General features: G+C 36.7%; 1 protein-coding gene across 5 annotated transcripts; it reads right to left on the bottom strand.

The window, feature by feature from the left end:
• Positions 1 to 26848, bottom strand: LOC306873912 (cytosolic purine 5'-nucleotidase-like). Of its 5 annotated transcripts, none has more exons than XM_079423466.1 (18): positions 26761 to 26848; positions 20176 to 20299; positions 17266 to 17339; positions 12118 to 12235; positions 11900 to 11995; positions 11704 to 11795; positions 10428 to 10485; positions 9704 to 9797; positions 9457 to 9510; positions 9273 to 9356; positions 8183 to 8224; positions 7984 to 8091; positions 7098 to 7164; positions 5797 to 5967; positions 5202 to 5253; positions 4251 to 4311; positions 3639 to 3815; positions 1 to 2766 (listed from the first exon to the last, which is right to left on the bottom strand). In XM_079423466.1, the coding sequence occupies exons 2-18, from the start codon at positions 20277 to 20279 to the stop codon at positions 2542 to 2544; spliced, it is 1677 nt and encodes a 558-aa protein (XP_079279592.1). In that variant the 5' UTR covers positions 20280 to 20299; positions 26761 to 26848; the 3' UTR covers positions 1 to 2541. The 5 variants fall into 5 exon arrangements, with proteins under 5 accessions (XP_079279592.1, XP_079279591.1, XP_079279590.1 ...); XM_079423465.1 differs by having other exon boundaries at positions 26621 to 26823; XM_079423464.1 differs by lacking the exon at positions 26761 to 26848 and adding an exon at positions 21488 to 23097.

Raw genomic sequence — 26848 nt, 5'->3', positions numbered from 1 at the left:
TATGGAAAACTATTTTTATTTGACATTGCAATGCAATTTCCCATATGTATAAGTTTAGAACTCTATAAATCAGAAGCTATCATAATTCAGGGAAGAATGAAATCGGAGACATGAAATCACATGCCCTAAACAAACAACAAAATTGGATTAATAAATGCCATGTCTACTTTGCTAGATCTCTTTTATAGACGGAACAGTTTTGCACCTTTTCCTTTTGCTAAACTGAAAACTAATAAAGTCACAAAAATATAGTTTGTATTAATCATGAACTAAAAAAAAAAAATCTGAAATTAGGAAAAAGGAATTACTGTATGAAAAATGAAAACACTGGTTCAAACAGAGATATATGCAACGCTACCTATAACTATATGGATGAGACCTTCACCCGTTAAAGATGTATCTACGATACACTACTACGAAAATTGGACGAATACCATTTAAACTCAATGCATTTCCTATTATATTATTTTGAAATATAATCTAAGCCAGTTTCCCTTGCATAGACAACTAAAAAGGACAACTGCCAACACTAGTGCAAATTAGCCCAGGACTAGTTTTAATCCATGTCCAGGGAGCTGGCCGTATTATGCATATATACACACACCCACAACACTGAGTTTTTATATAAAAAGCTAATGTAAAGAGAGATACTGGATCTTTTTTTAGGACATACATTTCTCTATACTGTGGTCTCTAAAGAACCAAGAACAAGTATATTTTGAAAGAGCTGCCCCGCTTTAGGATGTCCAGTTGCTTTTAAACAAAAAAACTGACAAATAAAATATGCATTGTATGTTTAAAAATGTCTCTTTAACTAATTCCTTGGAAACCGACTTTTGAAAACCTAGAAACCATTTTTGGGCTTCACCAAAAACCTTTATACTTTATAAAGTATGACCTACTTGGTCATCCATTTTAAAAACTGAAAATCAGACCCATGAAAAAAAAAAAAAAACATTGTTATAAAATAAAAAACAACATACAGTTACAATATGCATAAGAGTAATACACGTTGCGCTATGGTTTGGTAGCTTCATACAATCAGATCCTACGTACTATCTTTTGAGTAATGCATATAAAGGTCACACTAACCATCCTAATCTGCAGGTTTCATGCACTTGAAACACTTCCCACAGCTAAAACCGCTTCCTCTCTAAACCGTGGACCACCATATTCACAAATAACGTTTATTTCGTTTAAAACGCCACATACTAGCTGTGGAGACACCTAAAATTATCTAATGGGACCCTTGAAGCTAAATCAAACACAATTTCTCAACACCGTTTGGTCCACATGAGAGTAAACCATCAACAGAGTTCAAACATTATCCAGGACTACATTAATTTCCATAAAAACATTTACCAAAGCAACAGCACTTTCTTTCTCAACCTATCATCTTCACAATGTCCAGCTGTTTACTTCATTGTACTTTTTCTCTCAGTGACTTTTTGAGCTGCTCAGGCCATAAAACTTGAGTTTTATAAATATTGTTTTGCATATCAAGGTCACTTACTGTACGATATTTGAATCGTTTTCTTTTGTAAGGCAGACACTGATGGCACGTAATGTTTGAGACAAAACTAGAGCGTTCTGTTTAGCTTATACAAGAGTATAAAAATACAGTATGTCATTGTTCGATGTGACATGGTTGGCAAAATTAGAGCTGGTACTGATATGATGTCTCTGTGTGTGTTTGGACTCATTTTGCGCCCTAATACACGAGGCATCGGTTTGCTACTCTGTAGCATTAGCGCTAATCAAAACGTCTGCATTAAAAAGATGAAAACCAAGAGGTTAACAACAAACCTCTAAAAAAAGCAGCTGCGTGCTGTTGCCAAGTAACCGGATTCTTGTGTTGGCTGCACTTCCATACGCACATCACAATGAACCGTGCTTCGGTTTTCTGTGCTTCATTCAGATTCTCAACACACGCAGGATTCAACACAAACACCTTGCCAACATACACAGCTTTAACACACACACAGTTTTTTTTTTAAAAGGAACAGTCTTTGCAGGAGGTAGCAACCAAGCTAATCTGAGTGAATGGACTGGCTACTTGAAAAGTTACTGTTAAAAACTATAAAACAATAGTAAAATATGACTATAAAGTGTATCTCTAAGGATCCAATAACATACTTTAACACTTGTCCTAACAGGCTTTGATTTTCTGAGTCTTTGCCAGCATGCTTCCTGTATGATGCATGTAAACTCATGTTTTACCATCAGTTCACAGTAAAGTAAGTATCCCTTCCACTGTGTTTCCATTGGATGTTTATCACATGCCATTATGTGCTTTTATAGTGACTGATAAACAATTCCAGATTTCAATGTTTTTTTCTATTTTTTTCTTTTTTAAACAAACTTGTGTATCAGTTATCTTTAATGGAGGAAACTGTCAGTTTGGTTGAACTGAAGTCTGGTAAGCTGTTTGAGCTTGGTTTGGCAATTACAGTCTACTTCATACATCCACCTCACACGATATCCTCATCACTCTATCACCATCACCCTGCAGATCTTTACCCTAGAATAGGTCAAAAACATCTACTCTTCCTCCTCTTCGTCATCGTCTTCGTCGTGGCAGTGTGTAATTTCCTGCGGCGGCTCAGCGAACAGGTGGGGCGGTTTTATTTCACTGATGGAGCGTGTGAGCTGGTTTCTTTTACAGTCGATGTACTTGCAGTCCACAAAGTGGCGGTTGCGTGTGGCCAGAGGAGACTCGGTCTCTGTGTCTATGTGAGTGTGCTCCACTGTGGACTCATGGGGCATCTGGGACATAGAGAAGAGAAGACAGAAACAAATATGTAAACAGGTATGTTAAATAGGGCACTTGGCACAGAAGAGAGAACCAAGTGAACATGACAAATGTGGGTGTGTATGGGTGTGTATCCTGTAGGTAGTATTTTGGTACTCATTTTAAAGGAATGTAACAATACTAGTCTTTTGTTAGTACAGAGTACTCGATTTGGTACTTGCAATTACGCCAAGTGTTTGGGTTCGGTGATATTTTTTTGTTTTTGTTTGTGAAAGAAGTCTCTTATGCTCACCAGGGCTGCATTTATGTGATCAAAATACAGAAAAATCAGTAATATTGTGGAATATTATAACAATTTAAAATAACTGTTTTCTATGTGAAAACACAATTTATTCCCCCTCGTATCAAATATGTACCGAACCGTGACACTGTCGCATATCGATACACACATACATTATATATATATATCAGAATCAGAATGAGCTTTATTGGCCAGGTATGTTTACACATACAAGGAATTTCTTATAGTGACAGAAGCTCCACAGTGCAACAGAAAGACAGTAACAGGACAGGACACAGGTAATGAAACAAAATAACAGGAAATAGCAATGACCAATGTGCAAAGCAGCAAAAAAAAATAAAAAACACATATAATATATAATATAGGCGACTATGTATGTATATGACATATATACATATATATATATACACATATATACATATATATACACCTTTCTTTTCCATTTATATTTAACCTTTTAAATATATGAATTGTTTCTTTTGAAATTGGTATCAGCTATTGTGAACTTCCACTAGTATTTGTATCAGTCCAGCCCTATGTTTAATGGGTGTATGTGTTTATTTGTTTATGGGTGTGTGTCCTCACCAGCACGTGAGCGGCTCTGAACAGGTAGCTGAAGGGGTAGTAGAGCAGGTTGATGAATGAGGCAGCATACAGGTCAGCGTAACGCATCACCTGAGACGCAAACAGAGTCTGCCGAGAGCCGCTGCGGAACAGACTTCCCATCATCCCGTAGCACATGTCCATGTCATGAGTCACTTTCTGATGACACAGAGAAAATCACTAAATCAACATGTCAGTGTTACATTTTTAAGGTGTTGGTTTTATTTTTAGTTGACACTAATAACCCTGTAACATTTAATACACAGTAGAACATCACTCTAGTAGCCTATTAATGTTATCTATGGACAACATATGTGGTGGGCTGTTGATTACCACGGAATTAAATTTACAAGACTAATAAGCTACCATTACAAGTTTTTTACTGTAAACACATTTCTCGAGAGCATGTCACATATGCTGTTCATAAAAATAAAATAACCCAGAACCTTCAAAATTTTAAATCCTTTCAAGCTATTGACACTTGGTAGGCCCATACTGTAAACGAAGATAAAAGTTTAGCCGTTTCACGTCTAGTAAAATCAGATACTGTATTACTGAAATGTTAGGAATGTGAGTGTGATTTAGCGTGTGTACCTTCATCCTTCTCTGGATGGCACTGATATCTGGCCTCTCATTGCTGCTGCTGTCCAAATGCCTAAATGAAAAAAGAATGCAAGTGAGAGAAAAGCAGATTTGATGGATTTAAAAAGAAAAAGAAGTGAAGAGGGAGAAGGGACAGACATAAACATCTATAAAAACATCTATAGAAGCATATACAGTACTATTTTTCAATTAAAAACTTTTGTTGTTCATTATGACAGAAGGAAACTTAACTTCCCAGAATCCTCTAATTTACTGAATACTATTAAGGTGTGTTATGGTGTATAATTGCTGTAATTACTAGATGACTCAAAGGTTCTACTCAGAGCCGTTCACGTAGTCTACTCTGACTCAGAATTATGCATTTCTAGTCAACAACACTATTAACACCAATATGAATTGGTGTAATTTGAATGATCAACAAACAAAACCACAATATAACACTTTTTTATATTTAGTTTTATTAGATTATCATGCAGGACATTATGCATTAGTTATCCAGCTCTGTGCTAGCTATTTTAAAACTGCATTGTATGCGTTTTATTTCCAGATTTTGTCTTGCATTATTAAAACATCAGAATTATACAGAAATTATTCAACTGAAATATTATGAGATAACTACTTAACCATATTTTACTGCTGAACCTTTATTATAATCATTATATTCAAACTGTGAAGTCAACATTTATTTTTATCAAGTCATTTAAAACAACATGATGGACATTTTGTGAAAGGTAAATCTGTATTGATGGCTGTGTTACAATTGCAATTCAGTCAAGTCCACTTCCTGTCAACATCTAGCAGGGCATGGCCAATGAAATAAAAGGGAGTCCATTTCTAAATTCTGAATGTACACACACACACACACATACTGTACTCACACACACACACACACACACACACACACACCTGTGCTGAGGAAGGAACAGAGGCAGCTTTACTCACTTGTATAGTTCTGCCAAGAAAATGTCCAAGCCCTGCAGTTCCTCGAACAGAGCTGTGAATGAGAGGGCAGAACCCTGTCATGATTGGGTTTCACATTTCTTTTCCTTAGCCTTTCAAGTGTGACATCTCAGCTCACTCTTTCTCTTTCTCTATGTAAGCATTCCTTTCTTTACTGAGATTCTCACAAGAAGGCCTTTTTCACAGTACACACATTAGTTTAACTGTGACAGCAGGCGCATATTATGCTTTCACAGTGACAGAACTGCAGCTCTATCCAGAATATAAAGTACGTTATAGGTTACAACATCAGGTAATATTTCCTGTAGTAATGGCCATACTTGGAAATACTACAAAACTGGTGATAATAAAATATAATTTTTATGTGAAAAGGGATTACACTTACATTCAAATGGTAATAAATCTACATAGAACACCATAAACTGCAATAAAAACCTATTTGCCACCTACTTGCAGTTATGCATCACCAGTCAATGCTGTAACCTGTTATTATGGGCACCCAAAATAAATACGTGCTGCTTATGTGCAGTGTGAAGTAGGCCAATGGCTGATTTTTCTGATATATGGCAACACTCACAGCTTTTGTCTGTCCAAACGTGCAGCTCCTGAGCCAATTCTGGAATCACCAGGAACGTCCGCCAACCCTGACGCTTCTTGGACTTAAGAATATCTCCAAAAATGTGATCCCCAATGTACACAATATCTTTTCCTTTTGCTCCAAGCAGGTCACACAAAATGTCAGAAGAACCTGGGCGGAAATGAAAACACATTTGTCAGCCTCTGGCTTGCTCAGTTGGGGATACTTAATTTCTAGTAGTGATTATCGTCAATTTGATGTTGCAGATACTATTTAAACTAAACTGATCTAGACAATGACATCTCTGAACTCAATGAAATGCCTTAACTGAAAATTGAGTGTTTAATCTTATTTCTATACATTACTGACACTCTATTCTCCAATTTGATACTGTTAAGTGCTTTGACATAATCTGTATTGTTAGAAGCGCTATATAAATAAAGGTGACTTGACTTGGTAACTGATTTTCATATGTACATAAGCCATACTCAATACTCGTGATTTTATGCTTTTGTTCTTTCAGCCTTGACGTCCAAGCAACAGCAATATAAGATTTTAATATTTATCATAGCACAATTTAAATCACAATCATTATATTTGTATTAAGTATATTATACTTGTTTTATTATGAATATCAATGCTATTGCTGATTTTAGTGAATCAGAACTAAGGTTAACACTTTACACTAATCATATTCATTCTAGTTCGATGCATTAACATTAACAAGGAACTATTCATTTGTTACAGTAATTATAAATATTGGAAGCACTTTACGGTCATGTTCTGCATGTACATACTATGTTATAGTAATTACAATAACTGGGTAATAACTAGGTACTAGCCATGAACCTAAACCGACCTTTAACCCATGTTAAGTTACCTTATATTACCCAGTAATTTCTTTGAAAAATACACATACTGTAAAATAAAATGCAACTTTGATCTTTGTTAAAGTTATTTAATAAAAATACAACTCTTTATTTTGAATTCATGTCAGCTGAGGTTTATTAAATAATATTAAGAGAACTTTTTATTTAAATAATATCAGCAAATGTTGAAATGAACATTAACTAAGATTATTCCGTACATCAAACGTATTTTCATGTTAACAAATGTTAACTAATGCGAGTATTACTGGACTAAGTGACTGTACATATGCGATAAAGTATAGTAAACCAGATGTCCTTGTGATCGGTGTTTCAAGGCCTTGAGGAGATACATCTGTGTGTGTGTGTGTGTGTGTGTGTTTGTTTGTCCATACGAGTGTGTCATTTGCATCTTTATCCAAGAATTTCCAGTACCTCCAGAGTAAACAATGCCATGTTGTAAAGGTCCGGTGTATGTTCCTATTTTCAGCCGCCCTGTAGTCTGTGAAGGAGAATATATTGATTAATAATCAGACTGTCTAAATATTCATTTCATGTACTTCAGTGGTTCTAAACCAGGGGTCCAGGGCCCACTCAACACACTTCCAAGGGGCCCACAAGTTTTAAAATAAGTTAAAACATGAAAGGTTGTGCAATTTAAAATAGTAATAATAATACAAATTCACAAAAATGTTTCTGTAGTTATGAAAAGCTCTAAAATATTTTATTCTGTAGATTAGAAATACCAAACAAATCTCTGGTGACCTATATTGAATATTGTCTTAAAAGATGGGGGTCTTGGAGTCAAAAAGTTGAGAAACACTGATAAACATCATTACTGTTGGCTATTTTTTGTCAGCACAAATAAATAACAACAAACAAACAATAAATAGTGCCTGTCTGTCTCACTAAATTAACTATGTAAATCAGGGAATGGTTCAAATACACCCACAAAACAAGAACTCAGATCAATTTTGCACTGCTCGTTTTGCATCTTGGTGGTTAAACTGGATTATGGGTGTTACAGAGAGGTTTTTGCTCTAAAATATCTTTCTTAGAAGTGGCAAAACTGTTCAGTGAACTGTTAGCTGCTTTACACCTCAAAGGGATGACAGGAAAGAGAATTGTCCTCTCTAATTAGTTCTTTTGTGATCAGCAGACTTCAGTATAAACGCTCAATACTCAGCGCTGACTAACCTTCTGTTTGATCGTGTTGTTCAGCAGGATAAAATGTTCCAGAATGTGCAATACTGCACCTGCTGACTTTGAGAGTCTGCTTCTGTTTTTTGTAATAGAAGAGCTTTTTGTTTGATGTACTCACCGTATCCACCTGTCTTAGAACAGTTCCCTCTCCAAAAAATAAAGGCTTTCGAGCATCCACTAGAATGAGGTCAAAGTATGACTGCCATGGACGATGTGGAGTGCCATGCTATGACATAAAACATTTTTATGAGCAACAATATATGACAGGAAACTCTTTTGAAAGGTTTAATGACAGGCTGGAAAAACAATGTCAATACCTTTGGGCCATGGGGGAAGTCAAACAAGTATGTCATAATTTTCTGTAAAACAAATCAAAGCAAAAAGATGATGGCTTGTATGTGTCCAAGTTTTAAACAAACCAGTAGCATGTGCAGTTGCCTACTGCTCTGATTTAAAACCTAGTGAGCTGCATACAAAGGCACAAACTGTTCAGAAATCATAGCTTAACTATGCTGCTTACTTAGATTTGGATTTATTTAACAAATGTTTTAATATTTTAGATTTATTTAACAAATTGCAAAAAACTTCAAATCAATATGTAAGTGTACAGTTTTTCTCATTTTAATTTGCACCTCAGAAATAACTTATTTTTTCCAACAATTTTAATTTTTTAGCTCTCAAAGTTTAAAAGTGTGTTTTGTAGACAAGAAAAATCGTATTGGGTAGATATTGAGAAATTGCTATTTGTGGGTAAAAAAAAAGATTTATCAAACTCTATCAAAATTCTAATGCAAACGGACACTGTATTTCTTATTTTATTTGTCATTTTTTTATGAACCAGGGTTAGATGATGTGAAAATAAGGACATTTTAAAAGTGTATTTTCTAGAAAAAAAATTATAATCATCTTAAATTATACAAAGCTATAAAAAATTATAATAATTAATAAATAAATATAGTAGTACATTGCTATTTTTAACAAAAAAAAGCCAGAAATGTTGATAAAAAAGGTAGTTGAGTGTAGCACCATATTTTGAATTTGACAGGAATGAAAACAAGGCTTAGGGACAGAAGTACAATGCATTTAATGGATTGTTTAACAAGAGACTGATTATTCAGCTAATTAAATCTTTCCAAAAAAAACTTTCAGTATACCAAGAGTTTTGAAAGCTGTTGTTGTGAGAATTACATAATCTGTCAACCCTGATTAAGGTCTATTAAAATGTATTATTTTAACCAACATTTGTGTGTGGTATGTTATTAGAGTACTGAACTGTTCGTTTAAGCAAATTGGCCAGCGTAAAGCGATCCAAATCTCTCATTTGTGAGGTTACCATGCTAGCATGTTCTCAATATGCAGCTAGTTCTGAAACAAATCTTTTGTATGTATTTGCATCAGTAAACTCACGTCTGTGTATTTGTAGTCACTGTTGGTGGCTAAGAAAACTTTAGCAACTTCATTCATACGGCTCAGCAGCAATGACAACTTGGCCTTTACATAATAATAAAAATAAAAAAAATCAGTTATTCTCAGAAATACAACACAAACACAAGACATGTCAGTAACTTCAGAAATTAAAAGACAAACTTACATCTTTCACAACATACTTCTCCAGGTTTTCCACTGTTTTCTCCTTCAACGTTCCCTGAGAAAATAAATAAACTTTTCACAACAGAGCAAGTTTATGATTCACATCTAAAAAACTTAAACCAGGAATCCAGTACCTGTAGCATTTACATCCATTTCACAGTTAATCATAGCTGCCTGCTATTAATGTACACAGCAACGTTACTTTGACAGATTACTCTGACAGAAAGAGAAACGGAGAACCTTTTTACCTTAAAATGTACCCAGTCTACAGCATCTCGGACATCTTGGAACATGCTCTTGAAGGACATGAAGAGGTCTCCATTCTTAAAGCCTGTTTCACAGCTAAAGGTTTAAAAAGAACAAAGGGACAGCAGAGTAAGAGGCCGAGCTCCAGCTGTGACACACTTTATCGACAGTCAGACATGTTTAAATGGGACAGTCTTCCCTTGTTTGAGGTTGTCCGAGCCAAACAGGAAAGCTCTCTCCCCCTAAAAGGACCAACAGGTGTTTCAGAGGACATGCATCCATACCAAAACACAAATCACAGACTATTATGTTTTAACAGATTTTATCTAGACTAAATAGGTTTGGCTGTTTTTTTTGTATGGAGTAGAATTATTTCCATTCCATTTAAAAGTTATAAATTTAAATTTTTTATTTTACATGCATTATGATTAGTCATTAGCCAGTTACAGAAAACGGATGATAAATTATGTCATGCACGAACATGAATCCAACCACAGACTATAATCTGTTGTGTCATCCTGTTTTATAGCATAGTTGTACATTTTTAATGCTGTATTAGGCTTTTCTTATCAAGACATAACGTGTTTGCTGGTGAACTGATATAGAGAGCTTCAATAGTCCTCACCCAGTAAATGATACTGAATTACTGATACTGAATCAGTGGTATGGCTGTATGCAGTGTCCAAGGCAACAGAGTAATAGAATCATAGTCACTGGAACTCCTACCTTGAATATTGGTCACAGTTTGAGAAGAAGTCAACCAGGCAGGCTAAAAGGTATGTTTCTGTGAAGAGAGAGAGACAAACCAAAATAGAAAGAAGGAGACTGTGAAAGTTGTTCTCAGATCCAGATTATTTTTGTTAACTGTTCAAATATTTGGGGTCAGTAAGAATTTTTTATATATTTATTTGAAAGACCAATGTCAGTAAAAAAACATTTAAAAAAGATTTCCACTTTAAATAAATGCTATTCTTTAGAACTTTCTATTCATTTAAAGAAAAATGAAAAAAGGGTAAATAATGCAAAAAATTAATAAGGTTTCCACAAAAACATTAATCAGCTAAATCTATTTTCAATATTGGTAATAATAATAAATGTTTATTGAGCAGCAAATCAAAATAGTATAATGATTTCTGAAGGACCATGTGACCCTGAAGACAGGAGTAACGGCTGCTGAAAGTTTCACTTTACATCAGGAATTAATTACATTTTAAAATATATTCAAACAGAGAACACTTTTTTAAACTGTAATAATATTTAACACAATATGACTATTTTCACTGTATTTTGACCAAATAAATGCAGCCTTGGTGAGCATTAGAGCCTTCTTTTAGAAACATTAAAAAAATCTTACTGACCCAGAATAGTAGTATTCACGTTTGTAACTGACAGCAATCACAAGCATTTTTGATGAAAGTGCATTTAAAAAAAACAAAACATTAGCTTTTTTCTTGAAAACAATGCACTAAGAAGGTATTTGTCTAAAACTGTCACGTCATTTGATTATTTCAAGTGATAATTTGCTTTAAATGGAAAATTCTGGTAATATATACTCACCTAATGTCATTCCAAAAACGTGGCCTTTTTTCCAAACAAAATGGCAAAGCTGCTTTTTTCCATATGTTCTCATATTGCTTAATGATTACAGATCAATTTCAGTTGGATCTTAACAGTTTATTAAGGCTACATTTCCAAATTATGAATGAAAAAAAAAACTGCTTTAAATGTAATTAATGTGTTACAATTATGACCTTAAATTTCAAACCAAAATTAATCTCTGAATCACCATGAACGAATCACGTCATTACTCACTTTGTTCTACAATATACAAAAAACACAAAATCCAGAGAATAACTGCACACAAATACAATTGGAACCTGTTTCTGATGAATATACACATTAAATTCATATAAACACTTTAAAAGTTAAAAAAAACACTGTTAATGTGTCTCTGAATGGAAGCCAGTGACAGGGCTAAGTAGGACAGTGATTAAGTGCCTACCTGGAAGGTTAAAGAGTGTGTTGAGGATGTAGAAGCGTTCTGTGTCATCACGCTGGATAAACTTGTTGGGATAGAGCTCTCGGGTGTCAGGGCTGGCAGGGAACACAGGAACATAATAAGCACATCCATAAGTTTAATCAGAGTTCAGTGACCAAGACCATCCAGGCAGGGCTTGATGGTTGCCAGGATTACTCACCCTCGCAGGAAGTTAAAGCCATGGACACAGACCAGGATGTTTCCATAAGCATCTACCTTCAGGAGGTTGCCATACATGGTGTCAAACACCAGACCTCTGTAAACACAAAAAGAAAATAAAGGGTTAAATGTGTAATTTATCCTTTAAACATAATATAACATGATAGTCTTGGTACTGACAACTGTCTCAAATATGGTCTGTCAATCAAAGTTCATTACCTTGTAGGGAAAGTGGGGTCGTAAACAAATCCGAGCAGTTCCTGCGGGTAGCCAATGGAGACCAGCCGCTCCACAGTCAGTTCAAAGCCCAAAGATTCGTATTCAGGTGACTTGTATACTATTGACAGAGAGATATTCAGTAAGATATACTGAACAGAACAATTAAAATAAAATTCCATCTGTTAGATCATGGAGAGACTTAAAATTAAGATTTGCTCCCCAGTTCAGTTGTGACCACATCGTTCTAATCAGTTCCCTCGTTTTAGTTTCATTGTGGACCCTTTTTACTAATTAGTTCCTTAGGTTTAATGTACTTCAATTGTGGCTCTTGAATGAGTATAAAAGGGAATACATTACTACAACATGGTCATTGTTTAACTAAAACAAGAATCCCCTTTGTGATCCCCCATGTTTCCCTGCATGCCATGTACACTCCTAAAGCACAAAAACTAAAAGGTACATTAAATGGTGCATATTAGTACCTTTTGAAAAGGTACCCTCCCAGAGACAGTTTTCAACTTCAACTTATTTTCCTCCAAGTGTGCGGGGCTCTCTATTGTTACATGCTAAAGTATTAGTTGCCCAAACAATTCTCCCATTTTCAAACTGTTGGCGCAACGATTAATCCCTCCAAGCTAAGTTTATTCTGGAAGGGATCTCAATAACAACTGACGCAAAATAAAATATCAAAATACATACATAGCAGCGTAAGTGTTGTATTTAAAGACCCTCTGGAAGTGCTCTGTAGAACAGCACCTGTGATACATGTCGACCCCAACCCTTATCCTTTCACAGAGCAAGCAAAGGGTACCAGAACATTCACATTACAAAGGTTTAGCAGGCCCATGTATGTCCTGTGATCTAATCCAATATGAAACCTGACCCACTTGCCCTTAAAGATTTAAACCAAATTAGATCCCAAGCCTCTTCAGAGGGATTTGGGTGGTATTTCAGCAACAAAAGGCATTTTGTGAGACCCTAACCACAAAATCTGTTGCTCCATCCTGACACCCAACTGAAGAAGAAATTAAAATTAGACAGACATGTATAGAACAACGGCTTCGGCAAAGATGGGGTTACTAAACTGTATACAGACACGCTTAAGCTCACGCCACATGTTGTTGTGGAAGAGCTGGACATGTGTTATTCTTGTTGTTGATGAGGTGGCAGGTCAAAGGACAGAAGCCCAGAAGGATCTCTTGAGAGTATGGAATGAGAAGGAGAGGAGTGCCTCAGGGTGAACTCCTAGGTCCAATGCTAATAAAGGCTGAGACTTGTTTGACCACAACAACCTGCTTGTTTAGATTTTTTTTTTTTGCTGGAATGTTGTTTTTATGTAATAGGCTTGTGTTTGTGCAAGTCTGAACATTGTTTGTAAAGATAAGTTCACTAAAAGGACTACCTTTATTCTGTTATGGTACTTGAGTACACCTTTGTATCTATAATTGTTCTATTTTATGCAGTTTCTCACTTTCAAAACAATTATTCTCAATAAACAAATAAATAAATTCCTTAATGGTCACAGACAGGTGAGACACATTTGTCATAACAGAAAAAATAGCAATGGTTCCACACTGTCGAAGACCTTTGTTAACTTTTGACCAAAATGCTGTGTTATTTTGTACAAGCCACAGCGTTTAAAAAAAATTATTTCCACAGCTAATAATTTCTTTGGTATTTTACCAATGCATACAGCCTATCAAAGCCTAGTTTTTCCAGTTCCATCTAAATGACTTCACAATTGACCAATCTTTGGGTCATATGAGACTTATTTGTAGGATTGCCAGTGAGTTTCATGGTCTGTTCTAGGCTTGTATCTCTACAGATGTATGACAGACAGGCTGTGGAGGGGGAGGCGGATAGAAATGAATTCCCCACAGAGCCATGGCCAGAAGTACAGGCACATACAGGCAAGCAAACCCCAACAGAGTCACTAACTCAGGCCAGATTCTTCCACCCAGATAGCAGCTGTACACAAACTCAACTGCCCTTTCTGTCTCTCTCTCCACGATGTTCCACGAAGCTACAGCGAAACCTATTTTGAGCCTCTTTTTCCCCTCTCAGTCACTATTCCCATCATCACTCTTTGCTTAACTGCATACACCAGTGTTGACCTTAGACAATGTTGGCCTTGAGCTAGCATACTCCTGCTAGGGAGAAAATAAAATATTTTTGGTAGTTTTACTGAGGCCTGCACACAGGAAATCTATACTCCATTATATTATATGTGGCCTACATTAAGAATAGGTAAAGGTTTGAGGGGTGAAATTAGTTTACGATTATATTGACAAAAAGACAAGAATGCATTGCTGTGAAATACAGGTCAAACTTCAGTTAACATGACCATTAATGTATTTACAGTTCAAGTGAAGTAAAGGAGCCTCAGATAGATTTGATCAACTATTAGCCAATAACTAGTCAACATTATGAAATCCGTTTCTCCTTATACATAAAATTAAGCTTAAATAAATATGCTGGGAAAATACTCCTCATAAAATATCTACTTGAAGTAGCCCCTGAGTTTTCAATAGTTTAACAACATACATAACGCTAATGTAAATAGTTGCTATTAAGGGCATTCACATTTGGGTTCACTCTTTATAAGAACTATCTAACACTTCAAGTCCCAATTCAAATATTTATGTCTTAGATTTATGTCTTCAAATAATTAACTATAATTCAAGGTTTGAAAGAAAAAATATCCCTGTATGGGTTTTTGCTTTGTTATAATTAAAAGATATGATATAGATAAGTAATAGGAATTTAAAATTCATTCCTGAATGAATCTGTTTTTGAATAAATTGTTTGAATCATTGATTCAGTAACTCGTTCGTTTCAATCAGCCATTTTTAATAAATCGTTTGAATGAACAATTCAATGAATCACTCATTAAGACACAGACTTGCTGCCACCTACTGGTGGCTTTAGTGCCATATATATTTATCCATGACAGCTCTAAACCAGCCAATGTACAAGCATGAAAACACACTCAGGAAAATATCGCTTAATTACCAAAAAAAAAAAAAAAAAAATCACAATAAATATTAAGATATCATTTTTTGTCAATATCGCACTCCCCTACTGGGAACCCTACCCTAAACCAAACATGCTTTGCTAACCTGGCAAAGCTGTTGTTCAGCTGGTTTATCTGGTCTGTGGCCAAAACATCATCACCAATTTAAGCTGACGCCAAAGAGCTTTCATCTCCAGTATAACTGAAGGCGGTAAGATGACACCAGCTAAATTATGCCTTTGTCTTCTGTATACATGACACAAACAAGAGTCCTACTTGTCCACTATTAAATTTAGGCAAACAGATTATTAGTCAATAGTGAAGAAAACTTATTTTTCACCACTATGTGAAACTTCTGTATTTTTCTGCAGCTCTAAACGTGTTTGCATTGACCTGTGTGTCAGCATAGAGCCACCAAGGCCATGAAGATTAATTTTTCTATGAAGAACGAGGGTATGATGTCAGGCTGGAGTTCATAGATCAGGTTACCTTCAGCAAGAAAATAAAATTTGTATTATCTTGCAAGGTAAACAAACTCCCCCAACCCCTCAGTCCGTTTATCAAGCTCTCCCTAACTAACATGCTTTAGCTGCGTTAAGCCTCTGGTTGACTTTGGATTATTCTGTCAGGTTTTTATACAACAGAATGTCTTTAATTTACTAAACTGATTGAAAAATCTGAAGCGATCTGAAATTGCTCTGCCATTTAAACATCTGGTCTATACAAAGAATGCAGAGGTGGCGGGTTTCATCGGTGATTTGATGGACTGTAAGGTTGAAGAGCTGTCAACACCAAGCTTAGATGGAGAGTTTGTGCCATAGCTCTGTCCACGTGCAGGGTATTATCTTGCACGCTGGTCCCAATCACAAAGGGGATTTGGTTATGGAATGGACTCAATAAGCAACAGAAAATATTAATCAGGGCTTGGAAAGTGGTCTTAAAACCCTGTATGGTTTGATTTAATGATTCTTGATCTCAAAGCCTGGATTTAAGATTAACAATAAATGCTAACATCTATTAATATTCTATTGTAGAGCCACAGAAAAAGAAAATTGGTCTCCACCAAGAGTGAAAAGTGAAAATTTGTCTCGAGAGGCTTAGAAGCATAATTGAATAATAAATGAAACATAATTATGGAATAAATAAAAGATTGCTGAGAATGAAAGAATTTTGTGTAATTTATTATACCTTTTTATTTTATTATACCTTTTTTATAAAGTCATGAGAGGGAGTAAATGATGACAAAATTTTAATTTTTGCTATCTGTCAAGAATGACATATTGTAAGATTGTAAGCATTTGTGACCCAGAGCATTTGTTTCCGTTTCCTCTAATTGATTGTTATGGATTTTTGAGGACCTCTAAACTGTGGTTGCAACTTGATCGGAGGATAAGAAACAATATAGCTTCGTACTTGTAAACATTTGCACTTGGTTACAGCGAGCTGTAATGTGGAGGATGTCAACAGCTGAGCAGCCTGAGAATTTAGCTTAAGCCATATTAGCTGCTGGCTATGATACACGCTATCCATGTCTAAAGAGTCATCCATTCTAACTGTCAAAGAACTGATCTGCTTTCGCAGGGCCCACAGCCCGGATTTAGTGAGGACCTTATCCACCACTAGAAGCTGAGTCCCTGGGACCAATAACAGAAAGCAAAGGGATTTCAGAAACCCAATGCATCTGATCCATGTTAAACTAAAGCACCATAAGAATCAAACCCTCTCTTATTTCAGGTACTTGACTGACCTAAATGTCATAAATAAATTAAGCTTTAAATAAGGTGGCTTGTTTATGTTAATGGTGGTTCTAACAACAGTCTAAGCCCCTAGCCAAAGACAAACTCTAGGGTTTAGATCATATAAAATGAGGCAGTTTGTGAATACGAGACATCACCTCAATTTTCCAGATTCCAAAACCAGACGAGGAGTGGCTAAATATACCCAAGAATCCTACTGTATGTTTACCCTGAGATTCTAAGCAAGAGTGTTACTGGCTCTAAGAGACGCCCAAACATAAGGACAAATATTATGCTTTTTTTTGTTAGTAATTGGCACATTCCTAGGGTTGTAGAAGCAAATGGGGATTTGGACTGTGAACATTTAAGCATAATCAAAGGAAGTAGGAAACAACTTACCTGCTAAAGTGTAGTCCATGTCAAAGCCGAAGCATTTAATCTTTTCCATGGCCAGACTTCTGTTCACAAACACTCTGGGGAAGAAGGTGAAACAGTCAGAGGTGTGTTTGGTGGCAATAGTCTGCAATTCTCAATTTTGAGAAAAGAAATGAAATAAAATGGCTCGCTTTCAGAAAACAAAATTTACAAAAAAAACAAACTACTACAGCAATAAATAAACTCCCATCCCTGGGCCAACATACTAAGAGTGATCTGAATTTATTTTGAACACTGACAGCTCTATGCTTTAGTCCACAAGCCATGATATCTAATGCCAGTATATGAACACAAAATAAATTCTGAATCACTCTCTGTGTATGCATATAATCTGATACTGACACAGATAAACCACACACAATAACTGACAGATATTTGCACTGCTATTGTATCCATAGTTTTACAAGAGATTCAACGTTTATATTGCAGCCAGAAACAATTTCAACAACATAAAATACCATTTTTAAACTTTCAAACAGCAGCTGAATACATGTAAATTAGTACATTTTTATTACATAAAACAAAGATAAAAAGTGGAAATGACAATCAGAGACGTCAGACCAGTATTAAACACATTTGTAACCCTATACAAATCTACATAACTTTAAAAAGAAAATCATTACTACCAAAATAAAGTCATTTTGATCAACCCTACCTTGTGGTGGCATAACACTGGACTACATCCCATGATTCACTTTTCCAAGTAGAACCTGTGCACTGCATTCTGAGTGGATGTCACTGCTCTAGCTGGTCTGTCAAGCCCATTTCTCTGTTCCACCCTGTTACCCCTACAGCAAACAATAGCCCCCTCTCTCGGCTTTCTTGTCATTGAATTTCTGACTTGTTGCAAAAATAATTGTGCCAGTTCTATAGCATTCTCTGTTGTTGTGCCAGTTGTTGAGTTAGGGGTTGTTTGCTTCCCTTCAAAGACATCTAGAACAATCAACAACAGCAGGAAGAACCAGGCGGGTGCAGCGGCTCAGACAACAGAGTGCGCATCACTAGTTAGAGACAGCTGGTAAACAGATTACTCTCATATCTCCAATGATCCTCATTGTTGCACTATTCTGTAATAGGCTACTTATACTGTACCAGAGACACTATAAAGGGGAGGAGACACACTTCTTGTATAAAAATAAATGGAAGAAATATGGTGACTGTAGAAATGGGAAGTCCCATTTTTCAGCTAAAAGAGCCAATTGGCTCTTTGTTTACTTAGAAACACGCATGAGTTTGAGTTTGTTTACTTACTTAAAATGCATGTGAAAATGATTAAGTAATATGTGTTTAGTAATGTTTTGTTGAAACCAGGGACTTACCAAAATGAATAATTAACCAAAACACAGAAAACCAAAGTAAGCCAACAAACAAAACCAAAAATAATATATTTGGGTAGTTCAATTTGGTTAATTGAGTAACTGAGTAATTGAACTTGGTATGCTGTATTGGGTGTCATGTTTTCAGGTCATAAACTAAATTAAGTTACAATAACGAGCGGCCTCTTGATATTTCAGCTGAATAAACTTAACATATCGCTGTTTTAGCATCCTTTTGGTCAATGATCACCCTCCAAAACTAGTTTTGGACAAATATTGTATTTTTTTTTTTTGGTTGCGGAAATTGTGCATCACTAGTTGAAATGCCATCTTGATAAACAGATTGGAAGATTTCAGTCCCTTGTAGCCTTGAATACCAAGATGGCTGCCACATAAAAAGCACTTTGATTGTTCTCTACAGCAATAAGGGTCACAGATTTTGTGTCATTAATGTAGGACATCCTTCCTGATATAAAAGATATAGAAGATATTGACAAGTTTGATGATCAAGAACTAAGGTGGAATTCATCCGAGTGGTAGTTTTCAGTCTCTTGCTTTTTACCAACAGTACATAAATAGCCTGGGTGGGAGTGTTACTAAGATAGACGTCGCAAAAACAGACTTAAAATAAACATTTTTTTTTTTTTTTTCTACACAGCAATGAGGGTCACAGATCTTGTGTCATTAATGTACATCAAGACCATATTCTTTTTTTTTTTTTACAGCTTCACCACTACGTTCCACAGAGTTTTTCACTGCACATCTCACACACCAGATAACACCACTGCCTTTGGACCTCAAATAGACTGTACAGAGAGTGGAATCCCTGCCATGACACTCACATTTAATTTTCCTTATCTAAAACCACTTATCAGAGTAATGGAACAAGGCATTGAACTTTTGGCTTCAGCACAAAGAAATGTAAAGTCAAAGTTCACGTATAGTAGGAAGAGTAAACTAAGCTCTATTTCAGACGTGACCTTTGGTTGGATTAATGCCACAAGTGACGGTGTGCTAAATGGGCATATTATTGCAAAGAACCGAATGGCACACCTCTTATCTACTGAAGATTGCATAATGCCACTGCATGGCAAATTCCATACTTGTGGGGTTGCACAAGCTCCTCTATACTCCCTAGTCAAGTGTTCCATGTGCCCATTTTCTCTATGTAGTTTGAAACATTGCTGCAGGGTTTGGCCTATAATTAAGTAACTCCATTCTTTACTTTAATTTACAATCCCAATTTACCAGAGGAGCTGCTTTCTAAATAATAGGATCTTTTCTTGACAGAGTTGCTTACATTCTTAACGTGACTCATAAAATGTAAAATCATGGAGTATGGAATGCTAAGTGAAAACTATTATAAACTCAGACTCAATTGGCTCCTCTAAAATGAGTGGATTGCAAACAAATGACACTTTATCTAAATAGAAAGAATTAAAGATAAAGCACAAAATGCAATTTCCTTTTAAGGAGATGATGTCTCTGTATTCAAACTAACAAATCTATTTTTTAAGCCACCCAAACACAGTCATTATACAGTCAATTTATTCTATACCTATGATAGGCCTCTCTCCTGTACTTCTTCATTGCCAGGCCATCCATGTTTGCTGGGAGGTCTGCATAGCCCTGAAGTCGATCGCTCCATGACGTCGTCATCATTAAATCTCTCAGTTGTGAATCTGTAAAAAGATTTAAATATCTCTTAAATACTTTGAGAAAAGATAAATAAACAGAAAAACCTTGATTAATGTTTTTTAAGTGGCACCATTAAAGGTCCCATGGCATGCAAATTTCACTTTATGAGGTTTTTTAACATTAATATGAGTTCCCCTAGCCTGCCTATGGTCCCCCAGTGGCTAGAAATGGTGATGTAAACCAAGCCCTGGGTAACCTGCTTCGCCTTTGAGAAAATGAAAGCTCAGATGGCCCAATCTGGAATCTTCCCTTTATGTCGTCATACAGGGAAAGGTTACCTCCCCTTTCTCTGCTTTGCCCGCCCATGAGAAAATGAGCTACGACCGTGCGAGGCGAGCACAATATTTTTTTTTTCCTCGAGAGACATCATGGCTTGCAAACAAACGAAGCATTGTTTTTTTGTTACTTCAGATCTGTTCTACTCTATGAACCGTCACATACTGTAATACAACTGAATACCCAATAAAGCTGTTCACATTTACATATTTTCTGTTGTCATACATAAAACAAGTATAAATAGTAAACACGACCCATTAATAATACATGTTAACCCTGAACCACTCTCACTATACTCCTTAAATCCTGATTTATAATCGCAACATCGTCTGATAAAATCAATATACATCTAACTTACACTACAAAGCGACTATATGCAGTGGTTTTGGCTATATTACTGTTTTGCGTCTGAGTAATAAACTGCGCATATTAACAGACAAATGATGTTCATATTTAAAAGTCCAAACAGTCAGTAAGCGACAAGTGCTTGGAAACGCTGTTTTGTAAATGATTTATTGATGAGTCTGCTGCTTTAAGGCAAACTGAAAGCGCTGCTTCTCTGCCGCTCGCTGCTCAGAACAGACGCCGAGAGAGACGACACTGCGCCGGGAGAGTCAGACCTCGCGCTCGCGGGGCAGTACTGGAGACATCTTCCAACTGAATGATAGGTTTTTTTTTTTTTTTTAAAGTCGCTAGGTTTGTTAGTATGTACCCGTTATGGGAAAAAAGCCACCTAAAGGGTCTGAAAGTTACTAAATATTGTGCTAAACATGCGCTCGTGTGTGTGAGACGCGGGAGCTGATGGCAGCGGGCGGTGGATATTGTTGCGGTCCGCCCAGGTAAAGTCTATGTGTGGGAAACACTGACCGTATCCAGACACAATATTTTAAACTAACCATTCGGAGACGTCCTGCTGTAGCCGCTGAGTTGCAACTTCTTCATCCAGTGCTTCTCCATCGGGATCAGATTCTGGGTCAAACTGAAAAGCTTGAACGACTGCGTGTCTACGAGCCATTGCCATACATCCACTGTCAACATTAGTGCACGGTACTGTGGCCACAAGCTGCAGGCCACACACCCACCCTCCACCTTGCGCCGCCTCTCTCCTCCTCATTAGCATTTAAAGCTACATACATAGAAATGGCACGTCCTAAGGAAAGCTCATTGTGGGACTGGCTCGTAGTGGCTGAAATTCTGCACCAAGGCTGAATTTTGGGAACGAGACTTCAGATACAGTACTAGGGACCACTTAGGCCTATATAAAAGCATCCAAAAAACAGCATGTCATGGGACCTTTAATGTATGAATGCACTCAGATTTCCTAGATTGGATTAGTAATTGTCTGTAGATTTTATCACTTACTAAACAAGCCAATACACAACTGCTGCCTGTTTATGTGCCAACTTCTAATCTAACTGCATCAGAATCAAGAAAGACAAGCGTAACGGATGTGCGCTACGACTAATTTGACTGTCGTTTAAATGGAAGTTTTGTATCTGACTAGTCTAAGTGTAAGAAACCCCCAAAAGATGGTAAGAAAAAAAACTGTGCATGTGTGTGTATAATAGCCTGCATTTGAAATACTTAATCTATGAATTACACTTAAATCCCTCAATGAATTCCGCTAAACCAGGTCACGATTATGCCTTACCTCGCGTTATCATCATCATAAAAAAAAAAAAAAAGCATACACATAACGTCAGCTTCTTTATTGAAATCAGCTGGGGCAATGCCGAACAATGAAAAATCAATCATCAGCCTGACAAAATTCTTCATCTTCATATAACGTTAGCCAACATATTAAAACACAAGTCAAAATCAATAGGAAAGTTTATCAAGGAAAAGCATAAAACGGCTTTTAAAAATATACTTAATGTAGGTTGTATTGTCTAAAAACAAAACAATGCAACAATGACTATTTTACTTAATCAGACCATGCGTTTTTGTTCAGTGAAATTAACATGTCAACGTGGTCTGGTGAAAGACGGGACCGGAGGCGATTAACAATTATTCCTGCACTCGAAATAACACGCTCGGCCGGAACTGAAGTCGCAGGCACGCAGAGATAACGGCATGCCGCACCACCACCGAAGTGGGTCTTCGTTTAGAGGAATTGACGGCTCCTTCCAGTAGAGCTCCAGCTCGTCTTCATTTATGGACTCTCCGTAGTCATCCCCAAAGAAAGCACTCAGACACATTTTCTTCTGTTTTGGAGTGCTGGTGCAGTCTTCATCAACAGTAACGCTGTTTTCATCATCATTTGATGGGAGGCTTTGGTACAGTGATGCGATATTGTCTCTCACAGCCTGTTGCATGCCCACTTGTAGAAAGCTAAGATGCTTTTGTCGCGGGTCAAGTGCAGAGGCAAGCAGTGCTGCACTTCCGGCCTTTTCTGTATCCACGATACCTTTCCTTCTCTCCAATGATGCTGCAACTGTCCCTTTGAACTCGGCAACTTTGTTTGAATCGCCTGCTGCTGGGCAGAGATGCCTAGGAGGATTTATTGATAAAACAATTTAATTTGCAGATAAAGATTAAATATCCTATTATTATTATTATTATTATTAACAATACAAACACTATATTAAATATAATGTAGTCTGTATTTGGCTATATTTATTTACATGTTCAGTAAGCTTATTGTCACGGGAAACACCATGGAAACCGACACGTATGTCTCGCTGCATAAAGCAACTTTTGAGAGACTCCAGTACGGGTAGCATGGTTTCGATGGTCATCCAGTTCTCATCCGACAACTCCAAAGTCCTGGCGTCTGAAAGTTTGGTGACGGATCTGTCAGATAATACAGTAGCAATGGCCCATCTCTGTTCGTTTAGGCGTGCAAACATATCACTGACTGAATTCCAGCGAGATGCTCATCGAGTGCGCGAGTCTGTAGTACGCTACTTTTGAGTTCGCCTTCGATGATAAAGTGGCAAGTTATGGTCATGTAAGCCTCGGTTTTTAATGATGTCCAGCAATCTGTAGTTATTGCTGCATAATCTGTCTTTTATCATCTGATCGTGGTTGTCTCTCTCTATTAGTGCAACTGGATCTTAGCGCCGCGTTTGACACTATCAACCACAACATTCTTTTAAATAAACTAGAAAATTATGTTGGCATTAGAGGAAGTGCACTGGCATGGTTCAAATCGTACTTATCTGACCATCAATTTGTGGCAGTAAATGAAGAGGTATCATACCAATCACAAGTGCAGTATGGAGTACCTCAAGGCTCAGTACTTGGCCCCTTACTTTTCACGCTTCACGTTACCCTTGGGAGATATCATTAGGAAACATGGTGTTAGCTTTCACTGTTATGATGATGATACCCAGCTCTATATTTCTTCGTGACCTGATCAAACGTACCAATTTGCAAAACTAATGGAATGTATAGTTGACATCAAAAACAGGATGACTAGCAATTTCTTACTGCTAAATTCTGAAAAAACAGAGGTGTTAATTATTGGACCAAAAACTTTTGCATGTAATAACCTAGATCACTGTCTAATACTTGATGGCTGCTCTGTAAATTCTTCGTCATCAGTTAGGAACCTAGGCATACTTTTTGATATCTTTCCTTCGAAAAACATGTTTCTAGCATTTGTAAAACTGCATTTTTCCATCTTAAAAATATATCTAAATTACGACCTATGCTCTCAATGTCAAATGCAGAAACATTAATTCATGCATTCATGACTTTGAGGCTAGATTATTGTAATGCTTTATTGGGTGTTTGCTCTGCACGTTTAATAAACAAGCTCCAACTGGTTCAAAATGCAGCAGCTAGAGTTCTTACTAGAACCAGGAAGTATGACCACATTAGCCCAGTTCGGTCAACACTGCAGTGGCTCCCTATTAAACATTGTATACATAAAGCCCTGAATGGTTTGGCAATTCAGTATTTGAGTGAGCTCTTATCACATTATAGTCCTTCACGTCTGCGATCTCAAATCTCTGGCCATTTGATAATACCTAGAATATCAAAATCAACTGTGGGCAGGAGATTGTTTTCCCATTTAGCGCCCAAACTCTGGAACAATCTACCTAACACTGTTCGGGAAGCAGACACACTCTGTCAATTTAAATCTAGATTAAAGACCCATCTCTTTAACCTGGTTTACACATAATACATTAACAGATTTGAATTATAGAACTGCGATAAAGGATTGTTAGGCTGCATTAATTAGAAATGCAGGAACCGGGAACACTTCCCAAAGCACCTGATGTACTTGTTACATTGTTTGAAGAATGGCATCTATGCTAATATTAGTCTGTTTCTTTCGTATTTCAAGGTCACCGTAGCCAGATCAGATGGTGGATCAGCACATAGAGATGACCTCTACAGCCAGGACACCTAGATGAGCCCCAGAGACTGATCCCCAGTGAAGACCCTGTCTCCAAGACAGCCATCGGGACAAGACCACAGGAACCAGATGAGTCCTTTGCACAATCTGATTCTGCTTTAGCTTAGATTTAAACTGCTGATTTTGTCTGGCCAGAGGAGATTGACACTAGTTCGACAAACTATTTCCCCGTCTAAATACTGTAAAGCTGATATAAAGCAACCCAGCTTTATATCAAGCCGTTGTAAAGCTTCTTTGACACAATTTGCATGGTTAAAAGCGCTATACAAATAATATTGACTTGACTTGACAAAATGAAGGCAAGCAACCAGAAAACAGATAACCTCTCTCTCTCTCTTGAAAGAAGTTCAATTACACCTTACAAAAAAATGTAAGCACCAAATTTAAGCACTATTGAAGCAAAATGAATGACATGCTGCATAGACACTTGAGTCAGCATACTGGGCCCCAGTAGTTGCCTTCACAAAGGCTGACTTGCACAAACAAGCTGGAGACCTTAAGGGCAAAGGAAGGAGATTTTCCCACAGCCGTCTATTTTATGATTGGTATGCTGAGGGAAAAGGGGATGTGAGACAGTAGAGTTTGAAAAGAACTTCAGGCGGTGCTGACATCATTCTCTTCTGTAATATAAAAATAATAAAAATAAAAAACACTCACTCTTTTTCAAATATTCAGACATGCCCCCTAGGACAAACAACAGAAAAAAAACAGGCCTCCTTGCACAAAAAAAACAAAACAAAACAAAACAAAAAAACACTTTCATTTAACGTTCAAAAAATACCCCAAGCAGGCAGATATAATGGTTCACTCACTGTGGTCTGTCAGGTCTAAATGGTCTAAAGTTTTGGGAAAACCAGAAAGAAAAAGAAGGTTTTTCTTTCTATTGAGTGCATTTGGTCATTGAACACCAAACAGACACACATAAAAAGAAAAAGAAAAAGAAAAAAAAAAAACAACAACCTTTGTTTATATTGGCAGGATGTTCAGCTATCATGAGAGAAGTTGAAGGCTGATGGGTTTTAGTAACTTTTCAGCATGTATCACTATATTTAGCAATATGTAACACTATATACACTTCACAAACAGTGGAAATGAGATCTTAATAAATATCCAACATGGTTTGAAGCACATTTAGCTTCAAAATCTTACAATTAAGCCATTGCCTCCTCGCAATAACTTTTAATGACAGCAGCAGTTGGAGACTAAACACTGGTGACTAAAACATACTCCTACTGAACTAATTTGTTGACTTGCACTATTTAGATGCCCTTTTCAGGTCATAACCACAAAAAGTTACATTCAGCTGCTGAAAAACAAGGAAGAGCTGGCTGGTAAAAAGCGACATAATTTCTCACGAAAATGGCTGAAACAGAGTTTGACAATCCAGCATATTTAGACAGTTTGATATGTAAAGGATGTATTAACATGAAGCATCCACGGTGTTCGGTATCACGCCTGGTAGGCTATCTTGTTTATTTACGCTAGTGTAAAATATATTTTCACTGGAGCTCGTCAGAGCCTGGTTTGAACACATTGATAAACAAAATGTGAGCTTCACATCAACACATCACCGATCTATTCAAGCTGAACACAGGCAAAGAGACAAGCAAACAAACCACTAACAACAACACCTGTAAGCTACCATATTCGCTCACTTACTTACCTTCCTTCCGTCAGTAACGTTACACAAAAGCTCAAGTTCAAGTTCACAGGGAGCGCTTTATATATACAGTATCAATATATCAAAGATCAATAAGATAGAATGCACTGTAGCAGCTACTCAAGTGAAGCAGAAAGTCTTACTGTTAATGTGAATCAAAAGCTCGTCTTTTCATAACCGTGCTGTAAGCAGTTATTGAGGGGCAGGACGAGGCGGTGCTTGCGATGTGGC

Source organism: Barbus barbus (genome assembly GCF_936440315.1).
Source record: "Barbus barbus genome assembly, chromosome: 8".
Classification (NCBI taxonomy): domain Eukaryota; kingdom Metazoa; phylum Chordata; class Actinopteri; order Cypriniformes; family Cyprinidae; genus Barbus; species Barbus barbus.
Note: the sequence above shows the minus strand (reverse complement) of the source record. Positions and strands in the feature narration are given on the sequence as shown.